Source organism: Vipera berus (assembly GCF_964194415.1).
Source record: "Vipera berus genome assembly, chromosome: 3".
NCBI classification, from domain to species: Eukaryota; Metazoa; Chordata; class Lepidosauria; order Squamata; family Viperidae; genus Vipera; species Vipera berus.
The window spans coordinates 178,527,140-178,554,932 of record NC_138204.1 but is presented as its reverse complement, the minus strand read 5'-3'; the positions used below and the strand labels follow the sequence as shown (position 1 = coordinate 178,554,932).

Genomic DNA, 27,793 nt, shown 5'->3' with positions numbered 1-27,793 from the left:
GCTCCAACTATCCTGAAACCATATCCCTTCATTTTCTTTTTTCTCTTTCCCCATCTTTCCCTCTGTAGCTTATTTTTTCTTCTTTACATTCCTCTGCTTATTCATTATAGAACAGTTTGGCTGAGATGGTACCACAGTAACTAGCAGGGGGTAAGAGTGATGGAGAACGGGAGGAAAGAAGGCCTGGACGATGGTTGTTAGAGCGCCCCCTATCTGCGCTCGCCCCGCGCGCTCCTAGCAAGCAGCTAATGGCTCTGGATTTGCGTGCTCCTTTGTGTGAAGCACAGTCAGAGCAAAGCAGCGGCAGCGCACGCCGAATCTCTCCGATCTACCCTGCTTCTAGAGACGTGGGTCAGCCGTTCCAGAACCGGATCTCTGCCTCGCCTCATCCCGCATCACCTTGACGGGAGCTTTCATTCTCTTTCTTTGCTCTTCGAGGTACAGATCTGTTTGCAGAAATAAAGCTGTTGCAAAGAAAGGGGAGCGGGAGAGCAGAAGAGAAAGCAAGCCAGCCCAAGAGACTGAAGGAAAAGAGCGCAAAAAGCGCCGAACTCTCCCCCAAGGCAGGCGCGGACAGCCCTGCGCCTGGGCTCTGCCAAGTGGCGTGGGAGGGGAGACCAGAACTTGCAAGTTACCTGCCCTGCCATAGGAGCAAAGCGGGGGCTTTGACTGCCCCTCTCGCAGCCCTCGGCAGTCGAGGACGGAGCTTTTCGGAAGAGTTTTTGCTCCCTCCTCTTTCTTTCTGCTTGCAAACCATAAACGGATGTGAGGCAGGGAAGGTGCTTCTTTTGCTTCTTCTAAACTCAGGCACCTCAGCCTTGGGAGGCGGGAGGTGCTTTTCCGCGTTTTGCTTTTGCTCGAGTATAAGCACAAAAGAGGGATAGCCGAGGAGTTTGCTTGATGATTTAGGGCAATGGACGTAAGATTTTATTCGCCACAGCCACCAGCACCACCTCAGTCGGGCGCCGCTCCCGATACCCTCTGCCTGGGACCTTCTCCTTGCTTGGACCCCTACTACTGCAACAAGGTGATTTTGCGTTTTCTCTCTCCAACGCTCCCCTCCCCCGGGAAGCTGGGTGGTTGGGCAGATAGATGGCTGAGGCTCGAAAGAGAGACCTCAGGCTCGGCAGGTTGCACATTTGAGCGAAACCCTCAAGAGAAGCGTCAACGTCGTTTGGCTGGCGCGTCTGTATTTAAGGGAGATGGAAAAGCGGAGTACTTCCTTTCTGTTCCTGTCTTTATATTGTGGGCGACTTATTGCCTGGGTGTGTGGGGGGGGGCGCCTGGGTGTGGGGGGGCGCCTGGGTGTGGGGGGGGGGCGCGTTGCAAAAGTAATCGCCTTCTCTTCATTTCTTGCACTGATAGCCTGAGTGTTTCTAAAATGTAATCCTGGAAAAGGAGGGGGGAGATGATTGAGGTGGGGGGAAGGATTGAGTTCTGGCCCTTATTCGTAAGTTCCACATCCTCAGGAGGAAATATCTCTACGATCTCAAGTTGAAAGTCTCTGCTAAGTCGTACTTCTGTATGTAGTAGAAGCTTTGCGGGGGATTTAAATTCACCCTCGCAAATTTCAAATAAGCTGTTCTCGGCTCTGCTTTCAGCCACTGAGGCAAGAATGACAAAGCATTTGGTTCGGGTGTCAGGTCTTAGCAAAGAGTTTGGTGGGAGGGCAATTGGGGGAGTTTCAAAATCAGAATAGTTGAAGCTTCAACTCTTTTTAAGTGTTTGGGAACACTAAAAAAAAACCAAACACAAAAGTGTTTTTCTTTCTGTTATGTGGGCTGCTGGGTAGGGAATAGAGTTGAAAGCATTGTTAGGGCAGCAGGAAAGCAAGCCTAAAGTTCTGTCAAGGCAATGGTATCTCTTATGTACTCAGCAGTAAGTCTTATTTGGCACTTAATTCCAAGTTGCTACTGATAGGACTGAATCTCAAGGGATTCTTTGTGCAGTCATTCTTTGTACAGTATTTAATATTTATGTCCAAAAATGAAAGCCAGAATCATATACTATTTTCCACATAAGTTCTTTCTTCGGTTAGTTTTACCTAGTTTCTCTTTTATGAATAACATGAATTTCCACCTTGTCTACTCTGATCCCCGTGGGTGACACTGGCCAGAGGAAAACATTGGGTCAGTTTTCACAAATCAGTATTTGAAATGCACCCCATAAAGCAAGAGAACAAGTATTGGCAATAGCATTTATTTAATCTTGGATGTCAGTTGGGCTTTGTTTAAGAGCTTGTTGTGGAAGGGTTAGTGCTTCTGCAAGCAGATCAGATGGATTTGTGCCTATACTACATGCCTGACCAATGCTAGGTTTTTCCTTGGTTTTAATTGATTATAAAGCTATAAGTAATCAACATTCTACAGAAAGGCAGTATGTTTATTTACCGAGAAGGATGGGCGGGAGGGGGTTACTGTTAAGTGTTGTCTCTTAGCATTGGTGCATGTGTGTATTTTAAGTGTTTCAGATATTCAGATATGCTGTGCTAAATATGACAAATTTTCCTTTATGCTTGTTTTACAAATAGAAAATGTTGCAGTTCTGTCATTAAACTCTTTACCCTTCAGGAAATCTCTAGCATGAGCTCATAGGTCAGTCATGTTGTGTACTATTCATTTCTATCCCTGATGATGACAAGAGACTTATTTTATCCCTTTGATTTTCTAAAGTGAAATCTGGACAGCAGTGACACAAGAGATATCATGGACAGCTTTGTGTTCAGTGACTGAATGTAGAATGTGTTTCTTGATTAAGATGAGATAAAACTCTTCCTGTAAAAGTTTTCTCTAGGTGTGCTACTCTGGGAAAAGAAGTGATAGCAGGACTACTCTCCTCCCCCATATGCAAGGCTGTTTGGGTGCTAAGGCTCTTTAAGTATACAGTAATGATAATTATAAAACTACTTTCACCCTGTGACTTATCACTGTTATCTTTTATGCTGAGTAGTAAGCTTTCCATGCTCAAAAATAAGGAAGTATTAAGTAGAATTAATGACTTAAGTATCAAAGGGCCTGAAGAACCATTTGGCAGTGAAAAACCGGACAGTTATTAAATCTCCAAGTGATTTAAAGCTTCAGAAAGAAGGTAATGACTTGAATACATATTTTGCTCCTCACACTCGGGATGGTGGTCCAGATTTAATTTAAAAGTTAAATGCTTTGGAAAATCAGGAATTAGGTTGATATATACAATCCTTTTCCAATTAAGGGTTTTAAATAATTTTGGGTGGATATGGAATACATTTAGAAATCCTTTGTACACTTCCTTTCATTTTCTCTTCCCAATCAGCTTTTTAATATTGTTAAGACTGCTCATAAAAAAGAAACTTTTTCTTTTGACTATGCATTCTATTTAACCCATTCAGGATGGACAATAAATGTCAAAAATATTACACTCCCATCCTTTTAAAACTCAGGAGTGACATGCTAGGAATGTTTCTCACAAGACAACATTCTTTAAGCAATGGATATCTCTGTCAAGCTGCTATGCCAATGACCATTGATTATTCTAAATGACTTAGAATAGTTTTGTTGCCTGGGCCCCTATGAGGCATGTGTTGACTGAGCATCCAATTTTCCTGCATTCTCCTAGTCTCAGCCAATCTAGCTGATTACAGTTGTAATAAAGTCTAAACTTCATGTCTCTTGTTTCTCCTGGCTCCAGAAATACACATAATTTAGTCATCTTCCATTACTGCTGCTGGAGTCTTTTTTCTAATGTTGCATCCCCTTCAACAGCTTTGATGAATGCAGATAAAAAGGCCAACTTATATCTCAGAATGCTAGAAACATTTTTATTGCAGGGGGAAAAAATCTTTGAATCAGCGGAATTTTGACAAGCTCTTGTAAGCTTCTACACTCACAATTTATTTCATCTGTACTGATTATAGAAGGTAAGGTAAATATTAATTTGATTTGGTTATTGGCATTAGAGGCTGCTTTTAGGTTAGAATAATTTCATTTATGTTAATGAAGTTGCTCTACAGTTTGGGTAAAAAATGTATCACCAAAATAAATATATCTAAACATGTCAGAAATATTGACAGGTAGTTAGCATAACTTTTATTAGTAGTCTTAACAAACATGCCTTTTGCTATATTATTTCATACATCAAGCAAAATCTAAGAACTGATATTATCTAGACTTGTGTCTATCATACAGTTTGTAAAGAATCAGGATTCGTAACTTTTTCACATACTACAAAATATGATTTTCTTTTCTGTTAGCTATTTTTGTTTCAAAAGATTATAAAGACACTTTCTTTAAAATGATTTCTTAAACATTTTAATTGGTGATTGCTGTGTTTTCTCTTGCAGTATAGCATGCTTTGAACAAACTGTCTCAGATCATGGTTCTTTCTCCAGCTAAACTCAGAGGGAGAAAAGTGAAAGAACAATATCAAACAATGTTGGTTATGTCAACTGTGTGAGGTATCCTTATACAAATAGAGAGAATAGTTGCTGTATATAGGTCAGTCTTTGAAATAATATAATGAAGCTCATAGGCCAGGCAGGCAGATTTAGACTTGAGGTGTTATGGTTCATTTCTGAAACTTAGCTTAGAGTTGGTAAGTCTCTAACTAGGAGATATGTGAACAGTGGCATTTTGGGAAACATTCTGTGGTACATACATTCTTTTATAAACACATTTCCTAGTTTTTGCTTTTTAGAGATATCCTGTTTTTGGTTTAAACATATTCCCATAAAGATCCATACTTAACCTGTCTAGCCACTGTTTTCATAAATTCTTGTATGGAAAGATGTTTGTTTATGATTTTTGTCAGGTGCCATTATTTTCAACATTGTTGATAAATGAAGTATTTGCTTTAATGTAAGTTTGTTTTGACATGGATAATAACAGGCATGCTGACTTATGCCAAGAAATGGAGGGGCATAATGGTCTTTATTGCTTCCAATAGGTAGCCTGGCAAAATTATGTACGGACTTATTTTCTGAAATCTCTTCCTTAAAAGTAAAATAGCCCACAGCTGATATACACTGTACTGTCACTACAGTGAAAAAAACCCAAGCTGATGTATATGTGAAAGAGAGAACACATCCTAAACAAACAAAATGGGAACAAGAAACAAGGGAGCAGTTAAGATAGAGTAATGTACAAACCATATTTTACAATTTTCTAGTTACTGTTGGAGAACAAATTTATAATAGAGCTTTATTATTCTTTTACAAAATTATTTTCTAAATTGTAAATGTTGCTGTTTACAAGTGGTCCCAGAAATACATTTATTTCAACCATATTTCTCCTTGCTTGATGCATAATTTGCTCAATTTCATTACTTTTATTGAAATAGCTAAATTATTGTATTTATCCGAGAAGCTTCTAATTTTTTTTATTTTGAGAAGCTATCAGCATCTGTGTAAAAGAGGATGCATAAATTCAAATAAATATTGGATTGTGTCTGTTTTTACTGCCTAAAATTATATCTTTGAAAAGGATACTATATTTTTTTTTAAAAAAATATCTTTGTTAGAAAGTTTCTGTGTTCTTGAATGCTTTTACTGCTGGGTTGTTACTGAACTGTAAAATATTTTAATACACTTTTTTGAGGTTAGTAATTTGTTGTTTCTTTCACTGTGGTTTCAAAATATCATTGGTTTACAGTTTTTTCAAAGAGGATACAACTTATAGTATTATAAAGCTAAAGTTTTTTCAAAGAGGATACAACTTATAGTATTATAAAGCTAAGTTATCTTCTTTCCTGGCATAACTGTAGCACAGGCATATAGCATAAAGCTTGTGAGGTTAAAACCTGTCACTAGGTAACATTTGTATAATGATTTCACTAGGTAACATTTGTATAATTTTTATTATTAATATACAAACTGAAGATGTCATATATAATTTTATAGAGAGAAAGAAACAACTAAAATAATGTGACATATTCATAAACAATATTTCAAAACAGTTTTCTTTGTGATCATGAAATATTTATTTTTAATTCCATTTATATCCCGCCCTTCTCCGAAGACTCAGGGCGGCTTACAAGCTTAGAATCAGTTGATTAATTAACATTACATAGTTAAAAACATACACTCGGAAGTAAATCCCACTGAGTAGGCCTGAGGTCTGTGTAAGTATGATAATTATTTAGTCTCATTTGATTATATTTAGTATCAATTGAATATGTTCTCCTTAATCTTGTGAAAATTCAAATATATCTGAATAATGTCTACATTTGGAGGGTATGAAGAATGCAAAGATGAGAATCACTTTAAAAAAATACACCTGGGGCACACTTATGTGAAAAACTTTGGATTTTTTTCCAATTCCCTGAAACATTAAGAATACTTAATTAGACCAGCTTTTCCAACTTGGGTTAGGATGAAGCTCCTAGAATTCGAGGACTCGTTACTGAGTCATATGGCTCACTGCACTGAAAAGATAGTTAATGTCAGGGCTTTTTTTCTCATAGAATGCCCAGAACGGAGTTCCGGCACCTTTTTTGGATGGAACCTTTTAGGGTAGGCAAGGCAGGTTGTATGACACGTGTGAGTTCCAGCACCTTTTTCTTTTACAAAAAAAGCACTGGTTAACGTCCTATATTTTGGGAGAATTGAGAATTTTAATTTCATCGTATCCAAAAGATGCCAAGATGAGGAAGTCTAATATGCAGAGATTTGGGGCAGATTTTAGTTTATGATAACTTCCATGAAACCTATTTTTTAAAATGGATTGATGTAAGAACTTGAGGACAGGAAGGCCTGGAGGAACATTGTCCATAGGGTCGCGATGGGTTGGACACGACTTCGCAACTAACAACAACAACAAGAACTTGTGATTTTTTTTCTCTATTATTGGGAGAGAAAGTATGCAGAAAATATATTTGTTAAGGTTAGGCTACATATGAGTCATTACCACAAAACATTCATTCTATTTGTCAGCACATCATCTTGTTTTAAATTAGGAAAGGTGATTTACCGTAGTTTCCGCGTATAAGACGACTTTTTAACCCATGAAAATCTTCTCAAAAGTCAGGGGTCGTTTTATACGCCGGGTGTTGAAACTTTAGGGACAGGGCTGGCTGGAAAACCTGGAGCGGATCTTCCATTTAGTCTGCGCAGGGAAAGCGGGACCAATTGGATTAGAAGTTGCAGTCTGTGATTTTTTACAGGCTGGGGTCTGGGTGTCTTTCCTTCTAAAATTGAAGAGCAGCTGTAGGCAGGTGGGGAATGCAAGAGCAACTTGAAAGGCAGGTGGGGAATACCAGAGCAGCTGCTTAGCTCTAAGGAAACATTTGACTCAGGAACTGGGCAGGCTGGCTGAAAAACCTGGAGCGGATCTCCCATTTGGTCTTTTTTTTAAAAATCCCATTTATATCCCGCCCTTCTCTGAAGACTCAGGGCGGCTTACAATTTAAAGCACAAATCAATGTGCTTAGCAATAGCCTTCATTCTATGTATATGTCTGCTTATTAGAGCTTTCACACACCCCCACAAGCAGCATTATTAAAAAGTCAGCTTATTGCTCCCAACAATCTGAGTCCTCATTTTACCTACCTCGGAAGGATGGAAGGCTGAGTCAACCTTGAGCCTGGTGGGATGAGAACCTGCACTAATTGCAGGCAGCTGGTGTTACTTAAGGCTCTGCGCAGGGAAAGCTTTAGAGTGAATTAGGAAAAGTGAAAAAGTGAATTAGGAAAATAGGAAACGGTTGCTGGAATTGGGTATGTGTAGTTTAACGAAGAGAAGGGTGAGGGGTGACATGATAGCAGTGTTCCAATATCTCAGGGGCTACCACAAAGAAGAGGGAGCCAAGCTATTCTCCAAAGCACCTGAAAGCAGGACAAGAAGCAATGGATAGAAACTAGTCAAGGAGAGAAGCAACCTAGAACTAAGGAGAAACTTCCTGACAGTTAGAACAATTAACCAGTGGAACAACCTGCCTCCAGAAGTGGTGAATGCTCCAACACTGGAAGTTTTTAAGAAGAGACTGGACAGCCATTTGTCTGAAATGGTGTAGGGTTTCCTGCCTTAGCAGGGGGTTGGACTAGATGACCTCCAAGGTCCCTTCCAAATTATTATTATTATTATTATTATTATTATTATTATTATTATTATTATTATTATTATTATTATTAAGTTTAATCCACTTGCACTGTTTTATGTTTACATGTTTGATGACAAACAGCCTTATGTTTATAAGTGACAGTTTTCCTACTAAGTACCTGCATGTCATAAGCATTTGAATTAAAATTACCATATTAAAATCAAATCTGATGTTTTTTAATTTTTATTTGGTGTGCGTTGGAAGAGGGGTAGTCTTATACGGCGAGTATAGCCCAAACCGTATAATTTAACAGGAAATGTAGGGGGTCGTCTTATACGGCCAGTCGTCTTATACGCCGAAAAATACGGTAGTAGCTAATGATTAAATCAGCAACTTTTTAAAGTTCCTGAATGGTGAGAAACTGCAAGTTGGCTTTTTGTTAGTTTGTGGTTTGGTGGGGAAGCACTTAAATCATCTTTTGCTGTATAGATTTAGTATTTTGAATCTTCTTAGTCTTATTCTTTTTCTTATGCAAAATATTTTAATATATTGTAGATTTTTTTGTTATCATTCTGCCACATCTGTGCACTATTACCAATTATAATCTTTATCAAATTATATAATAATTATATAATATCTAATGCCTTTTGACTAAGGGTATACATATGCAGAATGTTTTAATAAATTATTGATTCTAAAGGAGTTCAGTCACAGGCCTATCTGATTAGGATTAGGGTCTGAATATTATTCTAGTGAGAAACCAGAATTCCTGGAACTATATTCATGGTCCAACATAAGCTTGTAAAAACATAATCAGGACTGAATTACTTTTAACATAAAACATTTATATTTTGTCCAAAGAGGCTCTCCTCACGCTCTCAAAAATGATGCCTCTGTATTTGCATGTTTGGCAAGGAATAATTTTTCATTGGGATCAGAAAATCACATTCTTAATGTAAATACCAATAAACAATTCAGTTTCTTGCTGCCCATGATTTTAGCATGAATGAGATTTCTCTGCATGTTATTTTATGTTAATTTCTTCATATTTGGTGAAATTTAGCTTTCTTTTTTTATAGCTGCTTTCCTCCAGGTTTTTGTTTTCTGGTTACTTTTATTGGGTCATTAAAAGTCCTGAAAGAGTTCTACTGTGTTTTCCTGAAAGTAAGGCCTACCATGAAAATAAGACCTAGATTGATTTTTGGGGGTGGGCCTAATACATAAGCCATACCCCAAAAATCAAGCTGGTGTGGGGAGGTGAAGCTGCCCCACATCTTCTCCTCGCTGGCCCACTTCTGAGGTGTCTTCTGCAGCCAGGCCTGCATTTCTCAGTCACAGGCCTTTCTGGAAGGCCAGTGCATTCAAGAACCAAGCTATGGATTCCATAGCTTGTACTCAGCTGCAGAGGCCTTCCAGAAAGGCCTGACTGCAAAATTCAGGCTTGAATGCAGCTGCAGAATGAAGCTGCTTCTTTGGCCACGGAAGAAGTGGATCTGCTGGGCGGGGCTGCCAGTGCCAGAGGTGAGTATAAAAGACATCCCCCAAAAATAAGACCTGGTGCCTCTTTTGGAGGCAATTTTTTTTTAAAAAAATAAAACCCAGTCTTATTTTTGAGAAAACACGGTATGTCAGTGAAATGAATAAAATTTGTTGCTACTTTTCCATGTTCGAATCAGTATTGTGTCAAATATGTATTATATATATTGGGCCTTGAAGAATCTCACTCATCTTTAAACTGCTATATTCATCTGGTTTCTTCTGATTGCAGTTAAAGTCTGAGTGTGGTGTAGCTAAAATTCCAATCTAATTGCATCCACGAAGTTCACTAAATAACTTTAGGCCAGTCTCAAACCAACCTATGCCACAGGACAATTGTAGGAAAAATGGAGAAGGAAGTTTATGCATAATGCCTCAAGTTCCCAGACAAAAGCTAAGATAAATTTTACAAAAATTAAGGAAACATTACTTTTTTCCTCTGCACATTGTTCAATTTCTCAGAACTATAGATTTAGAGATTAATTAGGTTGATAGAGGGATTTTCAAGGTGATCTTCTGATTAAATAATACGTTCTTTGGTGTATCTTGTTTGATGCTGGAGTGGTCTCTGTGTGTGTATTTTCTAAAATTGGATTTTATTAGGGTTTTTAAATTATTTTTAATTTTATTTATTTAGTTACATTTATATACCGCCCTATTCCCTGAGGACTCAGGGCGGTTTACAGGAAATTAAAAAATCCACCATACAAAAGTTAAAAAACCAAATTAAAAAATATTAAATTGACCCTGTATACTTAAAACCCCAATTAAAAATTTCTCCTCAGCCTGGGCCCGAGAGCTCAAAGAGCCAGGTCTTCAGGCCCCGGCGGAATGATCGGAGGTCGGGGGCAGTCCTCAGCTCCACCGGCAGCTGGTTCCAGAGGGCAGGCGCTCCCACTGAGAAGGCCCTATCCCTGGGTGTCACCCGCCGGCAATCTCTCACCGGCGGCACCCTGAGCAGACCCTCCCTGTGGGAGCGCACTGGGCGAAGGGCGTTTGATGCCGGCAGCAGGTGTTCCCTCAAATAGCCCGGACCCAGGCCATGTAGGGCTTTATAGGTAATAACCAGCACCTTGAATTTCACCCGGAGGGCAACCGGAAGCCAATGCAGCTCGCGGAGTAGAGGTGTTACATGGGAGTATCGGGAGACCCCCATTACAACTCGCGCGGCCGCATTCTGCACCAGTTGAAGCCTCCGAGTGGTCTTCAAGGGCAGCCCCATGTAGAGAGCGTTACAGTAATTTAACAATGGGAAAGGATATGTTAGCTATTGAGGCTTATCTATGCAGTATAAATTAATTGGTTTATTGTTTCTTCTCCTCTTGTTAATTTGTCCATAGTTCACAGTCTTGACTACTGCTATTATTCTAGCTTGCCTATGTTGTCAGATTTTTTTCTCTGCATATGCCAGTGTAATAAAAAGATTAATAATATATGTGTTCTTTGGAATACAGGTAGAAAATATTGGAAAATTTATTGAGGAATGTTAATGGTTGTGTCATCAACCTGCAGATAGCAATCTCTTCTTTATTTTCTTTTCATTTACTATAACTGATATGATTGATATTCTGAAATCATGATTGGCCATGGTAATGGAATGAATAGGAAATAAACTCAATCAAGATAAGACAAGATACTGCTTATATTTGATTGATATGGCCAGTAAAGTGGTATTCAGTTCATTCTAGACTCCTAAAGATTACGTTGACAATAAGGATGTGCATTTGGATCAATAATTTTTTAAAAAAGACATGGGTATCCTTGGTTTAGAGTACCTTTAGTTAGCTTAAACTAATAAAATCAATTTTGATCCTGCCTGGATCAAAACAAATTGTTACAATTATTGGTAGCAGATATTCTAGTAGCCTGTGATTTAACTTAATAATTTGTAACACATGGTTCTGTTTTTAAAATATTTGAAAAACCTCTGGTAATCTAAAACAGATTATCAATTTAAATGAAAAAGGTAATTATTTGGCAGTATTTTCTCACATGTTCTTGCTGCTAAATCATTTGGGTTCCATATCAAATATTTACAGTCATTCAAAGAATTACCTAAAGAGAATCACTGTCCATGTTTACTTATTTGTGCTCAAGGATCATTATTGATCCAAATGCACATCCTTATTGTCAACGTAATCTTTAGGAGTCTAGAATGAACTGAATACCACTTTACTACACTTCTTTCAACTGTAGTCTTGGAAAAACCAAAATATGGTCATTAAATGAATCTCCCCTACGTGGGCAGTATAATCCATGATGCACAATCAATGAAAATGCCCTCTTGGACACTTGTTTTGTGAGCAAAACTTTGTGGAAGGTCTTGTGGTTACTCCATTGTGCTAGTTTGGTTTTGTCTTGATTGTTTTTAATTTAATTATAGACAAAGCACTTACATTATTGGATGATCTAAATGGATAATCAGTCAATTAAATACACATAATTAAATGTTTTTTCAAGTTTTGCCAACTTGTTATTGTCTGCATAGATTGTCCTCTGCTTTTTTTCAATCATTTTTCCATTGTTCACTATTTCTTAAGCTTACTTCAATGCCTTCTTTAATTAATTGCTTAACAATTCTATTTTCTCCCTCCCATTTTCATGGCAGCACCGTAAGATTTTTGCAGACTTTTGATCACCACCTGATTCTCAGCTTATATTTCATTATGGCCATTGCTTGCCAATTCTCATTTAGAGTTTAGAGTTTAGAAGAATCTTCACTGTGATGTCTTCTGTTTCCTGGACAAATTTGTTCTTCCACAGACAATTTTCCACCTTTCTTTCCCTCACATTTTCAGTTGTGAACATATTCCTAAAAGAAGGATCTTGGGAAAAATTACTTCTAATTCCCCACCACTGTAAATGTAGAGACAGAGTCCAGGTTTTGGACTGTTACTGTGTCATAGTCCTGCAGTTGTGGAACAGCCTTTCTACAAGTGAAAATAGCCTCACCTCTGTTGAGTTGCTGAAAAAAAATGAAACCTTTCAGAGGGCTTTATTAAGAAATGCCTCAAAAATATTAGTATGAATGGATTATTTTCTTTGGGTTTTACTTTTGCAAGTTTACTGTTTGATTCATGCTTTGTATTTAGTATGGTGGATATTCTGCCTTTTATATGCACTGAAAGTCATATAATTATGCTAGTATTAAAAATTAATAAATAAAATTAAATAATTGTTACTTTGTTATCTGCCTATGCAGCTTTCTGGCTCTAACCTTCTTATTCTTTCCATTTGCTCACTATATAGCTTAATAAGCTGAACTATTTATTTATTTATGGATGAGATGTCAACTCAAGGCTTACTGTTTCTTCTGGACTCTTACTTAGAGAACCTTTGGTATTTTTAAAAAAAAAACTTTTTAATATTCCCTTGTGTCTTCCATTCATCAGCATAATAATCTGAAAACAGAACAGAACAGATTTAGGCTGGTGGGGAGAAACCATCTAAAGAAATACTGAGTTAATGGGCCAGAACTAGCTGGGGACTTTAAAGGAAAAAATCCATGTAAGATATTGAAAATGCATTCTCCTATGGGAAAGGAAGTTGCCAAGTCTTCCATAGTAAGATCCTTTCTTCCCAATCATGTATTGGAAAGAATTCCTGGAGCCATGGTTCTGCCTTCTTTCTCTCAAACTTCTTAGAGAAAGAAGCTTGTTTTATTTTTATTTTCACCATACTTTATGTGAAAATGGTGATGAAAGAACCAATCAATTTGATTTTTCTTATTACACTATAAGAAAAAGTATAATCAGCCTCTACAAAGGACTCTGACTGATGTCTGCTTCAAATGCAAATAACATGCCTACTTATAGTATTTATTTTATGTCTCTATTATTTTTTAATAAATAATTCAAGGTGGTGAACATATCTAATATCCTTCTTACTCTTATTTTTTTCTACAACAACAAAGCTGTGAGATGGGTTGGGCTGAGAGAGAATGACCGACCCAAGGTCACCCAGCTGGCTTTCATGACTAACAGGACTAGAATTCCTGGTTTCTAGGCCACCGCCTTGACTACGGTACCAAACTGGCTTTCTAGGGATAGCTTTGCATTCCATTGCACCTCTTCCTAAGTCATACACTTAGGAGTAACAGCAAACTAAGTCAATTATGTCTTGTGATAACTGTTTTTGTGCAGATTATCCCACAGTTTTGGTCATAGCAGGTGGGTTGATAAGCAAAATGCTATAGAAGCATTTATTTTATTACACATTCTAACACATATAACGAAAGAAAGATATATAAATAATTCTATAAGGGATACATTCAGTGTTGCTGCAGTTTATGTTATGAGCTTTCCAGTATGTACACTGAACATAGAAAAATGGAAGTCTTGTCATTTTTTTAAAATAAAGGAAACTGGTAACAGTAAAAATGTTAAGTATTTGTGTATCTGGAAAAGCAATATTATCGAATGTATTTCCTGTGTAAGGGGCTTGACCATGCTAAGAATACACAATGTCTCTCTTTTGAGTTGCCATATTACAATAAGGTTGCCTTGAAGCACTACAGGCATTTTACTTTTCTTACAACAGTTTAAAAAAGTGCAGTTGGTGACATAAAGCACAATCCAAATATAGTACGTCTTAGTTCAATTTTTAAGGTTTGTAGGCTGTTCTGTTGTGGATTAGGGATAAATATAATGTTTCTACTATCTACTACTAATGTATCTACGTGTACGTAACTGGGAGATAGGATTCCAAGAAAAAATAAATATGTAATATTGCTTTCTTCCTATTATCTGGTGAGAGAAACAAAGAATTCACGGTGTCCTGGTTTCTAGCCTGACACCTTAATCACTACACCAAACTGGCTCTCTGGATATATTATAATTATGTATAAAATGCTAACTTTTTATAGAGTTAGCCATACACCTGACCATTCTGAACCTGGGCTATTTTTCTTACACAGAGATTTGCATATTATAAAACATGCCAAAACTGGTTTGGTCCAGAAATGGTTCCCATGATTTTATTGACTTCCTTTTCTTTGAAGAGCAGAGTTTATTTAAGTGTAGAAGATGAAATTGCACAGATCATCCTTAAATTGGAATGCTGAATAAGGAAAATAATTCTGAAATGTAAAAAAAGTACATATTATGTCCAGCAAATGCAGTAATTAAAATTAGTTAGAGATACTTATAGATAGTAGAGCTTAATATCAAAGTTAATTATATATATTGTGTTAATTTCTTTCTACTAGGCCATAAAAGACTGTTCATAATAGACTCTCAGTGTTGTATTCAGTTACTAAGGATAATAGGATAATCTGTCCAAAAATTAAGCTCTTTTGAAATAAATTATGCTGTTATTTTCCAACTTAACTTTTGAAAATTTATTGCAGCACTAATCTTTCAAGACCTACTTGTATGCTTAATGGGAATGTGCATTAGAAACACCAGGTTCTTTGCTCATTAATGAGGATAGTTAATTATGTTAGAAATGTTTCATTTTATCTTTAGTTTTATATTCTGGAGATTAATATTCATGAAGCAGAAGTCTGAAATGTGGCATTAGATTCTAGTTGAAGCTATAGTTATTCAGGCAGACTGTTTAAGTGAAACGAGCAAAGAGTAAACAAACTTGTTAATTTTGTTCTGGAAAAGTTTTCATTTTAAAAAATCATGTTGATAATAGGTTATAGCAAACATTACATTTCAATAACAGATAATTTGCCTACTGAAGTTTGCATAATGTGCTAATCGTCTCTAGTGGTTAATAAAAGCCTCCTATCTCACTCCCCTGATGGCTATAAAAGGCTATTAAGTTTGTGGCAGCAGTTCAGGTACAGCTGCTATGTGTTAATAATGCATAATTATCCCACTAATAAACACAGCAAAGGTCACCACCTCCAAGCTCCTAAAATACGTATTTTCTTTCCAAAATATTTATTAATGCTTCAAAAGCATACTTGTTCATTTTAGTTAACTATATATGTAGCTTCTTGTGTGACATAGTTTTTAGCACCCCGGTTATTCAGTAAACAACTTAATGTATATTGTAGCTCATCTTTTATTACTACTAAATTCTGCTACTCTATTATCTGTTAAGCATTTGTGTACATTGGACTGTCTGTGGTGCAATTAAATATAGTACTCGGTGGAACTGCTAAATTTTAAGTGGATTTGTTTAGGATAAGAGAAAATATGTGAGATTCATATTTGAAGACCTATCAGTACTTTATACACTTGGACAGGGTTTAGATAAGTTACTGTATCTATTTGTGCACCAGGCTTACTGTGCTTTTGACTTAGTGTATTCTGCTATTCTACTAACCTCCTTATTGCTCACATATTCTTTTGGTGGGAATGGCTGTATTTATAGAGGCTTTATAAAATATATTTTCTCCAGACAAGGATGATTCACATGGGATTTCCATTTTGCCTAGGAAACATGCAAATCAATAGGCAGCACTTATCTGCATTGAAATTAGGTATACTGTAATTTATGGGCACAGTGATACTCCATCCCCCAGTCCCTCTTCCATAGCCTAACATTCTGGTTATGTCTCCTTAGAGAGAAGGAACTGAACAAAATCTGATTTTCATATCATATGCTATTGTCTTGTGTTTTCTGTTATTCATTTTGATAACCTTGCATTTTTCCTATCCTGTTTTGATTTGGAAGCAAATGTTCAGGGAGCTGAGAGCTTCAGCAATGTTTCTGTCATCAAGAGAAATGAGAAAAACCTGACATAACTGAAGGACTTTTTATTTGTGCTGCACATAGCATACAGCAGTTCATTTGTCATGCTTTAAATATATAATACCAGCAATAAAATATGTGCGCAGGCACAGTTGTGATATATGTAGTGTCTGGCCTCATTGCCATTGTTTGTGGTCTCTACGGTTGTCATACATTGTTCCTTGTACATCATCCCCCTTCAGCAGAATTTGACACAATTTCTAGCTTTCATTGCTGCGTTTTCATTGCACAATATACATGAGTTTGACAGGGTGTGTTGAGGAACAACTCTGGCAAGCAATTGATATTTTGAAGTGGCAAGCGTTTCAGCAGCTGCTTGCTTGTGAAAAAGGAATGATAAGATATAGTATATTGTTACTTTCAGGCAAAGCATTAAGGTTTAAGCTCTGTAAAAATATACACATTATTCGTCAGTGGGGAAGCAAGGCTTTTATGTTTTTTTAGAGCTTAGCTCCTTGGCTGATGTGAACTAGAATGACATTGGTTTAATGGTCAGTAAATGAATAGGAATAGTTTGAATTTGGACTGCTGCCAATTTTGCACCAACAAAAGGAATGACAAAAGAGAGATTTTATGTGAATGCAAAGCACAAGAAATGTTTTAGACAGAAGTGAAGAAAGAGTAGTAGGAAAATTCCAAAAGGAAAGATTGTTCTTATTTTTTAGGCTGTCAGTAATATAAAATAACAGCAGATTAGTTAAATTGTATGTTTCCTAAGCTTAACAGTTTTGATTCTAAACTATCTCATGTAAGACTGTAAAATTTGTTTTGCGGATAGCTAATCTTTTAGAATGTATTCATGTGGAATTTACATATTACATTATCTATCAAGGGACTGTTGACAGAACATTACAGATGACTACTGCTAAGTTATCCAAGTATCTCTCCATTCTAGTTGTGCAAAATTATTACTTAATCAGGTGTGGTACATTCGGAATACAGTGCTTATTTTGAAGGCAGTTTGTAATGATTGTTTATAATTCAAGATAGATTTGATTTCCACCTCAGTCACTGACTAGATAGCTAAGAAGCAAATTTCCAATATTTTTACACCTTAATTTAGCAGAACTGTGATCTGTGGCCAATTGCTTTGAGATATGTATCAACAGGAGACAGCCATGCAAACTTTTTTATATATTAATTTCACATCAGTGGTAATGAAGGCATTTAGAAGGATGCATTATTTACTTAACTGTTATAACTGGAAGTGTAACTTTTGATTACGGCACATGAAGTCTAATCATAGTACCTTATACAGATCAAATTTAACTAAAATGTATTATTTAAAATAATATCAACAGGTTCATTTTAATTTATAATCTTACCTTCAGTTAGAATATTAGAGCCAAAAGCTTTATTTTAAAAACTTTTTTAGAACAAATACGAACAAAATCTAAAAAGTCTTAATTTTCCCCTGCATAAAAAATGCCTAATAGTAATTATTATTTTAAAATTGAAAAAATAAATTATATTTTATATTTATAATATTTATATATTTATTAAATATAATACATAATGTATTTTAAACATACTAATAAACTGTCTTGTGATGTATCTATAGGCTTCATTACCAATAATATTAAAACGTTTTGCTTTTTTTTTTACAATGTTAACCCAATCTAGATTTTAAAAAAAATCTCTTCCTGCTGATAACAAAACTGTTACTGTTTAAACTCTCATTCAGAGTTAGTTGGTACGCTTCAGTGAATGTTGTCAAAAAGACTGTTCTCTTGAGTGACAGCCTTGTAAAGATGTGAATAGAAATTTTAATTGTATATCATGTGTGCATTTCATGGAGTTAGTAAATTCACTGCCTCTGTTTAATTTTGTATCTTTATGGGTCAAGCACAAAATGAACCAACTGAAATATTTTGCTTTAAAAAAGAAAATTGTTTAGAATAAATTTCTCAGCTGCTGCATTTATGTAAAAGCAGTCTAAATACATTGAAAATAGTTAGATTGTTCAAGTTATTCAATCATTTCTATCCTTGAAATAATTTTTAGGCCCTAGGGAACCTTTGTGTAAAAAAATGATGAAATATACAAAAACATTTGCAAGACCATTTCTAACCAACACAACAGTCAATGTTTTATAACATTTACAAAAACAGCAAAGGTGTTAGTTGGTAGCTGAGGTGTGACACTTGCAGTATGCAAAGATAAAAAAAAGAGAGAGTTTGATGTAACTGTTAATGCACCAGCCTAGAAAGCAGGAGTCTGTAAATTCTAGTTCTGTCTTAGGCACAAAGCTAGCTAGGAGTCCTTTGGGTAGTCTCTTTCTATCAGCCCTAGGAAACATGAAAATTCAAATTTCAAATTAATTCTGAAAAAACTTGCTTAAAAAATGCAGGGATTTGTCCACACAGTTGTCAGAAGTCAAAGATACACATGCACTGAAAAGGTAGGAACAGAGTGGGCCTATGTTGATTTGTAATCATGGTCTCTCATGAAACCCTAGAATTCCATAGAAACCTAGCTAAGAAAGGCTGTTTCTTAGAAGGTTTACCACTAATGCTTGTAACCTCCAGAATCAATTCTGAAGTGAATTGAATGAATATGATGTGAAATTCATATTAATTGATCAGAAGGATTGAAGCATCCAGAAAACAAAATTATCAGAATATTCATTCGGAATATTCATTAGGAAAACAAAAAGATAAAGAATCTTTTTGCTTGATTTGAACGTTAAAGCAGAGAGATTATGCCTTAATTGTGTCTTTTCTATTTCATGGAGATATAAATGGGAAATCATCAATCCTATCAGAAAACCTATTACAGTAAGTACTTGAAGAAGTGTACAGGCCCATCATACCTGGTGATGATATCTTTGTGCTTGTTCCTTGAAGGGATCCATCCTCTCACAGAACACCTGCTATCTACTGACTGATTACTGTATAAATTATTATAAATTATTACTCTATAGTAGTCCTGAAAGCTGCCTGAGTGACTTTGGGAACAGTCTCTGTCATCCCAACTCACCTCAAAGGACTGTTGTGAGGAAAATTGTAGGAGGAAGGAATATTATATATGCTTGTTGCTTTGAGACACTTAATAAAAGCAGGCTAAGAAAAATCTAATAAATAAATAACCAAGCCAACAAATATTCACCTGCTCTGCAGTTACTGAAAATGCCACTGTTTTTCCCCCATTTAGCTCTTTACTGGCAAGGAAAATGTCTGTAATCCTTTGCATTAGTTTGGAGGCACTGCTTCTTTGCTAGGTCCCAATTTATGAATTGCAGCATTAGGGGAGAAAAATCAGCAAGCACTCATTCCAGTGCTATCCCAGTTTTGAATGATTTTCTTGTGTTTATTGAAAGAAAAAGAAAAAAAAAACTACATCTAGTAGTATATTTTCAAGTATTTGAAAAAGCATATCACAAAATGACGTGTATCATCACAATATCTTGCACAAGAAATGAACAAAACACTAAGATCTGTTTAGAATATTTCAGAGTGATAATAAAGGCCTTTTGAATCAATGTGTACTTTCTGTTAGGGAGTTAAGTTGGTTGGATAGCTGGATCAAATGAATACTAGCCACACTTATGGTCAGACTAGTAACTATAGGATCAAGTGAGATTAATTTTTTTTTTATTAAAATTCATATTAGACTTGGAGGCAAGACCTGCCACAATACACAACCTGAAGTTCCCTAATTTTGCTTTTTAACCTTAATCTTCTAGTTCCAGTACTATTTTGATTACAAGTCTCTATGCAACTTTCATGATCATCCTTGTGCTCATATGAAAGAGAAAAGAGTGACTTCAGGATTATTTGGTTCTTTTCGATAGTTAAGAAACTCAGAAATGCTAGAAATAGGTTTGGAGTTTTGTTGCTGGTTGTATTGTTCAATGGAGAAGATATTTTTATGTGATTACAGTTCTGGAAACATAATTTCTGTATCATCTGAATGCTATTTATATTTTATTACGTGTTATAATAGTAATTGTATAATTCTAATCTTATAGCTGAGGAAAGAAGGGAAGTGAAAGGTAAGGGAGAAAGATACACCCAATTGAATGCAGAATTCCAGAGAATAGCTAGAAGAGATAAGAATGCCCTCTTAAATGAACACTGCAAAGAAATAGAAGAAAACAATAGAATAGGGAGGACCAGAGATCTCTTCAAGAAAATTGGAGATATGAAGGAAACGTTTCATGCAAAGATGGGCATGATAAAGGACTAAAATGGCAGGGACCTAACAGAGGCAGAAGAGATTAAGAAGAGGTGGCAAAATTACACAGAATAACTATACAAGAACAAGCTTAGCATCCCTGATAACCACGATTGGGTGGTCACTGACCCCAAGTCAGGCATCCTAGAATGTGAACTGAAATGGGCCTTAGGAAATCTGAGCAACAACAAAGCTAGTGGAGGTGACAGTATTCCAGCTGAGCTATTCAAAATCTTGATGCAGTAAAAGTGCTACACTCAATTTGCCAGCAAATTTGGAAAACTCAACAGTGGCCACAGGATTGGAAAAGGTTAGTTTACATTCCAATTCCAAAGAAAGGCAATGCCAAAGAATGTTCAAACTATTGCACCATTGCACTCATTTCTCATGCTAGTAAAGTTATGCTTAAAATCCTACAAGCTAGACTCCAGCAGTATGTGGATGGAGAACTACCAGAAGTACAGGCAGGATTCCCAAGAGGCAGAGGAACTAGAGATCAAATTGCCAACATATGCTGCATCATGTAGAAAGCTAGGAAATTCCAGAAAAACAACTACTTCTGCTTCATTGACTATGCTAAAGCCTTTGATTGTGTGGATCATAGCAAATTGTGGCAATTTCTTAGAGATGGGAGTACCAGACCATCTTATCTGTCTTTTGAGAAAAATATATGCGGGTCAAGAAGCACAGTGAGAACTGGACACGGAACCACTGATTGGTTCAAAATTGGGAAAGGAGTCCAGCAAGGCTGTATACTGTCACCCTGCCTATTTAACTTATATGCAAAGCACATCATGAGAAAGGCAGGGCTAGATGAATCAAAAGTTGGAATTAAGATTGCCAGGAGAAATATCAATAGCAGAAAGTGAAGAGGAACTAAAGAGCCTCTTGATGCGGGTGAAGAAGGAGAGTGCAAAAGTTGGCTTGAAACTCAACGTTAAGAAAACCAAGATCATGGTATCCAGCCCTCTCAATTCCTGGCAAATAGATAGGGAAGAAATGGAGGTAGTGACAGATTTTATTTTCTTGGATTCCAAGATGACTGCAGCCAAGAAATTAAAAGACGCTTGCTCCTGGGGAGGAAAGCTATGGCAAATCTAGACAACATACTAACAAGCAAAGACGTCACCCTGCCAACAAAAGTATATATAGTCAAGGCTACGGTTTTCCCAGTTGCAATGTATGGCTGTGAAAGTTGGACCATAAGAAAGGCTGAGCGCCAAAGAATTGAGGCCTTTGAACTATGGTTCTGGAGAAGACTCCTGCAAGTCCCCTGGACTGCAAGGCAATCAAACCAGTCAGTCTTAGAGGAGATCAACCCTGATTGCTCTTTAGAAGGCCAGATCCTGAAGTTGAAACTCAAATACTTTAGCCACCCAATGAGAAGGAAGGACTCATTGGAGAAGAGCCTAATGCTGGGAAAGATTGAGTGCAATAACGACAGAGAATGGCTGGTTGGAGTCACTGAAGCAGTGGGCGTTAGCTTAAATGGACTCCAGAAGATGGTAGAAGACAGGCCTGGAGGAACGTTGTCCATGGGTTTGCGATGGGTCAGACACGACTTTGCAACTAACAACAACAACAAATCTTATATAAATAACATTAGTATTATATTATCTTTTTAGTATATGAGTAACATGTATTTCCAGTTCTAATTAGAAACCAAATGTGTTATGCTAAAATAACTCATTTTTCTTTTTTGCTTCCTTAATTTGCTAGCAATTTAACCAAGTTTTATTTGGGGTTTTTCTTTTTGTAACAAATCTGCATCTGTATTTTATGCCACTCATTTCCCCTATAAGGTGACTCTGGGTGGCTTACAAGGTATAAAGCATGTATTCTGTGTCAGCTGTACAGTTTTTAGTTGCTTTTCAAAGGCAAGCTTAAGTATAGTGCAAGTGCTGATGGCATGAACAACTGTTTCAAGGGCTTTAAAACAGCTGAAATTAGTCAAAACTGGATAAAAGTTCTCTTCCTCAGCCTTCCCCTACTAAAAAGCAGAAGAAGTGAGACCAGGAGAATTGCAAACTTACTGACTTAATCCTTTGAGGAATGTCACCATATCCATAAACGTTATCTTTGTCTTTGGGGGAAAAAATAACTTTTGTCTATTTTGTCCCATCTAATTTTTCATAGCCTCCAGAAACAGGATAAGAATCTCTACTGTACTTTTGGCATGGCTTAACTGCTGTGAAATATAGATAGCTGAGTATTCTAACCATATTGATAGCCTCCTGGGGCAGTTTCACAACGGTTAGAAAATGCTGTGGTTTATGGCATATTACAGCTAAACTAGGCAACTGTGGCTTGTTCAACAACTATAGTTAAAACAAATCATGATATGTGAATCCAGCCAATGTTTTTATTGATGTGTGAATACAGCCAATGTTTTTCATTTTCTATTGCCAAAATAAAAATCCATTCTAAAAATTACCTTTAAAATCTGATATTCCTGAGTTAGTCAAACAATTGCCAGAAGAGGAACACTTTATAGATATATTGAAACTGGTTGAGAATGTATTTGAAGCAATACATTGTAAGGCACATTGTTATATATGCGGAGCTCCTTGATGCACTGAATTAGCCCCATCTTTCAGAAAACACACACTATATCTTCACATGCATTTGTAGACATAGTTGCAAATGCCAGCAAACTCAGAGGTAATTTTGTATGTGCTTGTACTCATAGAAACACCCTAGAAAAGCCTTTAAAGCAACTGTGCTAAGCCTGATAGTAAAACACAGCTGAAAGAGATACTTTGTTGTACTTGTGTGCTTTCTGATGTACTCATTGGAGGTCTTTGCACAGCTGTATTACAGTCAAAAAGCACACCTATGAATGAAGCCTATAAAACTTATTGGCATATGTTAGCAACTACAGATACTTAGAATGTTAAATAGATTTTCAGTTTCCATTATCCATTAGAGTAACTTGTATTCAAAGGCAATTATGTCTGATTACCATATGCTGGTAATAGTCATCACTTACTCCTTATCCACAACATTCATCTTTTGTTTGATGGATCCTTTTGATGGATCATATAAACAAGAAAGAAAATCAATCCAGTAAATATATTTTGATCATGAGGATTTCTAACTGTCTCTAAGTAAACTTAGACTGCCGATAAAGGCTACATAAATAAAAACTAGGAATGGATTGTCATACAAAAGTCTGTGAGTAAATTTCTGGGCTTAGCACACATTTAGTACAGGGCTTTTCAACCTTTTCACTGATTGTACCACTTTTAAGATATGGCGATATTTGAGTACCACCAGTCACCTAGCAAAGTGTCCAAAACTTGATGACCAAAAAAAGAAAAGTGATAAGTGCAGGTAGTCCTCAACTTACAACAGTTTGTTTAGTGACTGTTCGACATTACAATGGCACTGAAAAAAGTGACTTATGACCATTTTTCACACATATGACCATTGCAGCATCCCCAGGGTCATGTGATTTACATTTGGATGCTTGGCAACTGATTCATATTTATGATGGTCACAGTGTCAGGGTCATGTGATCCACTTTTGTAACCTTTTGACAAGCAAAGTCAATGGGGAAACCAGATTCACTTAACTGTGTTACTAATTTAACAATAAAAATCCAGATTCACTTAACAAATGTGGCAAGAAAAGTCGTAAAATGAGGCAAAACTGAGGACTGCCCCCGACCTCCGATCATTCCGCCGGGGCCTGAAGACCTGGCTCTTTGAGCTCTCGGGCCCAGGCTGAGGAGAAATTTTAATTGGGGTTTTAAGTATACAGGGTCAATTTAATATTTTTTAATTTGGTTTTTTAACTTTTGTATGGTGGATTTTTTAATTTCCTGTAAACCGCCCTGAGTCCTCAGGGAATAGGGCGGTATATAAATGTAACTAAATAAAATAAATAAATAAATAAATAAATAAATAAATAAATAAATAAATAAAACTCATTTAACAAATTTCTCACCCCTTCTCCTTTTATATCCTCTTCTCTCTCCCCCTCACCCTTTTATATCAGGTGTGTCAAACTTGATTTCATTGAGAGCCATCAGTATTGTGATTACTGTTGGGCGGATTTGTGTGTGGCCACCTCAACATCATTCAGGTCAGGGGGTGCCTGTGGGGGGGATCCAGGGGTCTCTGGTGGAGGGGAGTTGGACTGGGGTGGGTGCCGGGGCATGGTCCACTGGAGAAGCCTTCCTGCCCCTCTTGGGCCATTCAGGGGACTCCCAGATGGTGTTGCAGTCTGCGCAGAGTCCTAGGCGGTGGAGGGCAAGTGCCCAGCCCAGCCCTTGAGCTCCTGGGCACCAGGACCCCGCAGCCCAACCCAGTTCAGCCCCACTGCCCTGAGGGGGCATCTGGCTGTGTTTATCTTTTCCTCAAGGCTGCTGCTACTGTGTTTCCTGTCCTTGACAAGGTTGTCATGATGGGTGCAGGAGGGCAAAGTGCATAGTCAGAGAGAGGCCCACTCCCTCTCCATGTGAGGAGACCCAGCTTTGTAACCAAATCATCCTTAGCAATAGGATTGGAGAGCACCAGGGTAGGCCAGGGGGAGGAGGCAAGGAGATAGTGAAAGGGCAGAATGGCTGCTGTTGGCCAAATGCTAAGGCAGGACTTCCCTCAGACCCCACCTCCCTCTCATTCCAATGTCCTTCCTTCCTTCCTCTCTCTCCCTTCCTCCATCCCTACCCTCCCTCCTTCTCTGCCTCCATCCTTCTCCTTCTCATCTCCTTCATTCTCTTCCTTCCAGTTTTCCTTCTTCCCTCTTTCTCATTCCCATCTCCTTCCTTCTCTTCTCCCTTTCTCTTCACTACTTCTCTCACAAAAAGCCTTTCCTCTCTCTATCTCCCACACACGTCTCTCCAAATCCTTCCCATTCTCATGCACACAGCCCTCCAAATCCTTCCCAGTCTCACTCATATGTCCCTCCAAAATCCTTCCCACACACATGTCCCTCCAAATCCTTCCCATTTTCATGCACACATCCCTCCAAAATCCTTCCCATTCTCCTGCATATGTCCCTCCAAAATCCTTTCCTCTCTCTCACCACTTTTATGAGAAAAACCCTTTCTCTTCTGACTCTTTCTCCAGAGTCTTTTTTTCCACTCTCCCTGCCAAAACTGCCTTCCTTTATAGTCTCTCCTGTCTCTGACCTCTTCCTCCTCCTTTCTCTTCTGGGTGAACTGGAAGTGCCAATCCTGGGTCCTTTGTCTCACCCCAGCAGCCCTGCAGCTCCTGAGGACTCTTTTACAGCAAGTCCTGTGCTGCACTGCTTTGGCTCATTCCCTCCCCTGCTACACTTGGCTAGGCTGGGCAGGGCCGCGTACCACCTGCCAGGTGCCAATGTACCACCAGTGGTATGCATATCACTGGTTGAAAAGCCCTGATTTAGTACTATAGAGATCTATGCCAGATGCACCACTGTTTTGTAGTTGGCCTTTGAACGGTAGACCTCACAGAGATGCATAAATTCTGAATTAGATTTTAACCATCTAAGTAACACTTCCTTCTACTTGGAGTAGAGTTTGGAGGACCAAATGATTAATTAGTGATTTCCTCAGATCTCTCAGGCATTTCTGAAATGGGGCAAGCAAGCTTTAGAAGGTTAAAAAGTTAAAGGGTTTCCCCTGGCTAGTCATGATTGACTCAAGGGGTACTCATATCAGATTATCAGCCAAGAGTGCCTGTGTTGCCTGTCATCTTGTGGCCAGCATGAAAATATCAAACTTCACAATCTTTCTTGTCGAAGCAGTATCTTATTTATTTGCATTTGCATACTTTTGAATGGCTAGGTTGGCAGGATGTGTGGCAAGTATAACATGAGCTCACCCTGTTATGTGGGACTTGGATCTCTAATCCAGGCTGTTAGTTTTCCAGCTGACAAGCCCAGCATCTTGACTGCAATTCATAATTAAAATTGCCAACTCACCTTGAATTTATTAAAGCTTCCTCTAGCTATAAAGAAAATGACTTTTTTGTACAATAAAGACTAGTTAAAAATGTGTGATGTTTAAAAATATTTTGTTTTCTGTATTTTTTTTTTGAAATGTAAGTTAATTTTATATAAGTACAGAATCTGAATTTACTTTAGCTAGCCCTGAAACATGAACTAAAGTTCTTTGAATAAGTCACAAGTTGCCTAGCAGACATGAAGCCATTTGCTGTTGCTTCCACATCATATAATGGCAGTCAAAGCATCTGCAGTGAACAAAAACACTGATATGAGGTACATGCAATACATATTACAGGACAAAATGTCTAATATAGCAAGTTTAAGAACTTTCCTTTTCTGCTATATCAATATGCCTGATATTTAGGAAGACAGTGATTGTTGTAGATTGGTTGCAAGACTTATAAATGCTTCTTTTGCTTATAACACAGCAACACAATTCATTCTTCCTCTCTCCTCTGACATTCCCCAGCAGGCTAAAGGTTCCCAACCTTTTGGGCACCCAGGACCAGTTCCATGGAAAAAGGGTTTTCCGTGGACTGGACAGTGTGTGGTTTTGTGTGCTGCCTGCGTCCCATGGATGGGGCTTGTTTGTGTGGACCAGTTGCTGTCATGCTGCAGCCTGGTACCAGTCCACGGACCAGAGGTGGGGGACCCCTGACATACGAGGTAGACTAGTTACTTTTATAACTTAATTTACAAGGCTGCCTTAACATTTAGGTGCCGATATAAAAATGCTTTAGTGGCCAAGTTTTTTAGTGGCTAGTTTTCATGTATCTTTATTTTTTCCCCTCCCCCCATCTCCATCTTTGTTGAATCATATCCTCTGTTTATTATGACTGTTATTATTTTTAATTTAATAATACATCCTGTTTTTGATTAGAGAACTTTCTGAATTTTTCTTTATTCATTAAAAGTTATTCTGTAGATTGAAAAAATGGAAAGGAAGTATATAAATGATGAAAAATCATTTATGAAGAAACTTGTTATTGTGAAAATGTCATATTTATTGTGATATAGATATTTGTACAGACAGTTCTTTTCATTTAGTTTTAATCCATGGAAGTTTATGAGCTGGTAACTTCAGAGCTGTGGTCATATCTAGCAGGTATGCAACTTCAACAGTTTTAATCATAGAAGTTGCTTTTACAAATATTATTGTATACTATATCTTGACTAATGAATAATATTAACATTTGTATATATTAGTTGGTCTGATTTAAAACAATTCTATACCACTTCCCATTAAAAGAAATCTCAAAGTCATTTACAAAAGCTTTTTTAACCTGATGGCATGGTCCACTAACATTTCTGCTTTGTCTGTTGCCACTAATTGTGCAGGCAAATTTTATAGCAGGGTTAGTTTGCAATTATGTGAAATAAACAAAAATGCTTTATTTGATTCTAATTGAATATAATAATATCAATATTTT

At 37.2% G+C, this 27,793-nt stretch overlaps 1 protein-coding gene across 1 annotated transcript in view; it reads left to right on the top strand.

Moving 5' to 3' along the window:
• Window positions 1–913: 913 nt before the first annotated feature.
• Window positions 914–27,793, top strand: part of TOX (thymocyte selection associated high mobility group box) — a gene marked incomplete at both ends in the record, with an annotated part of 240,069 nt that continues 213,189 nt past the window's right edge. Inside the window, one exon of the mRNA XM_081325155.1 lies at window positions 914–1,027. Coding sequence (XP_081181281.1) covers window positions 914–1,027 — 114 coding nt within the window. The remainder of the gene's footprint in view (window positions 1,028–27,793) is intronic.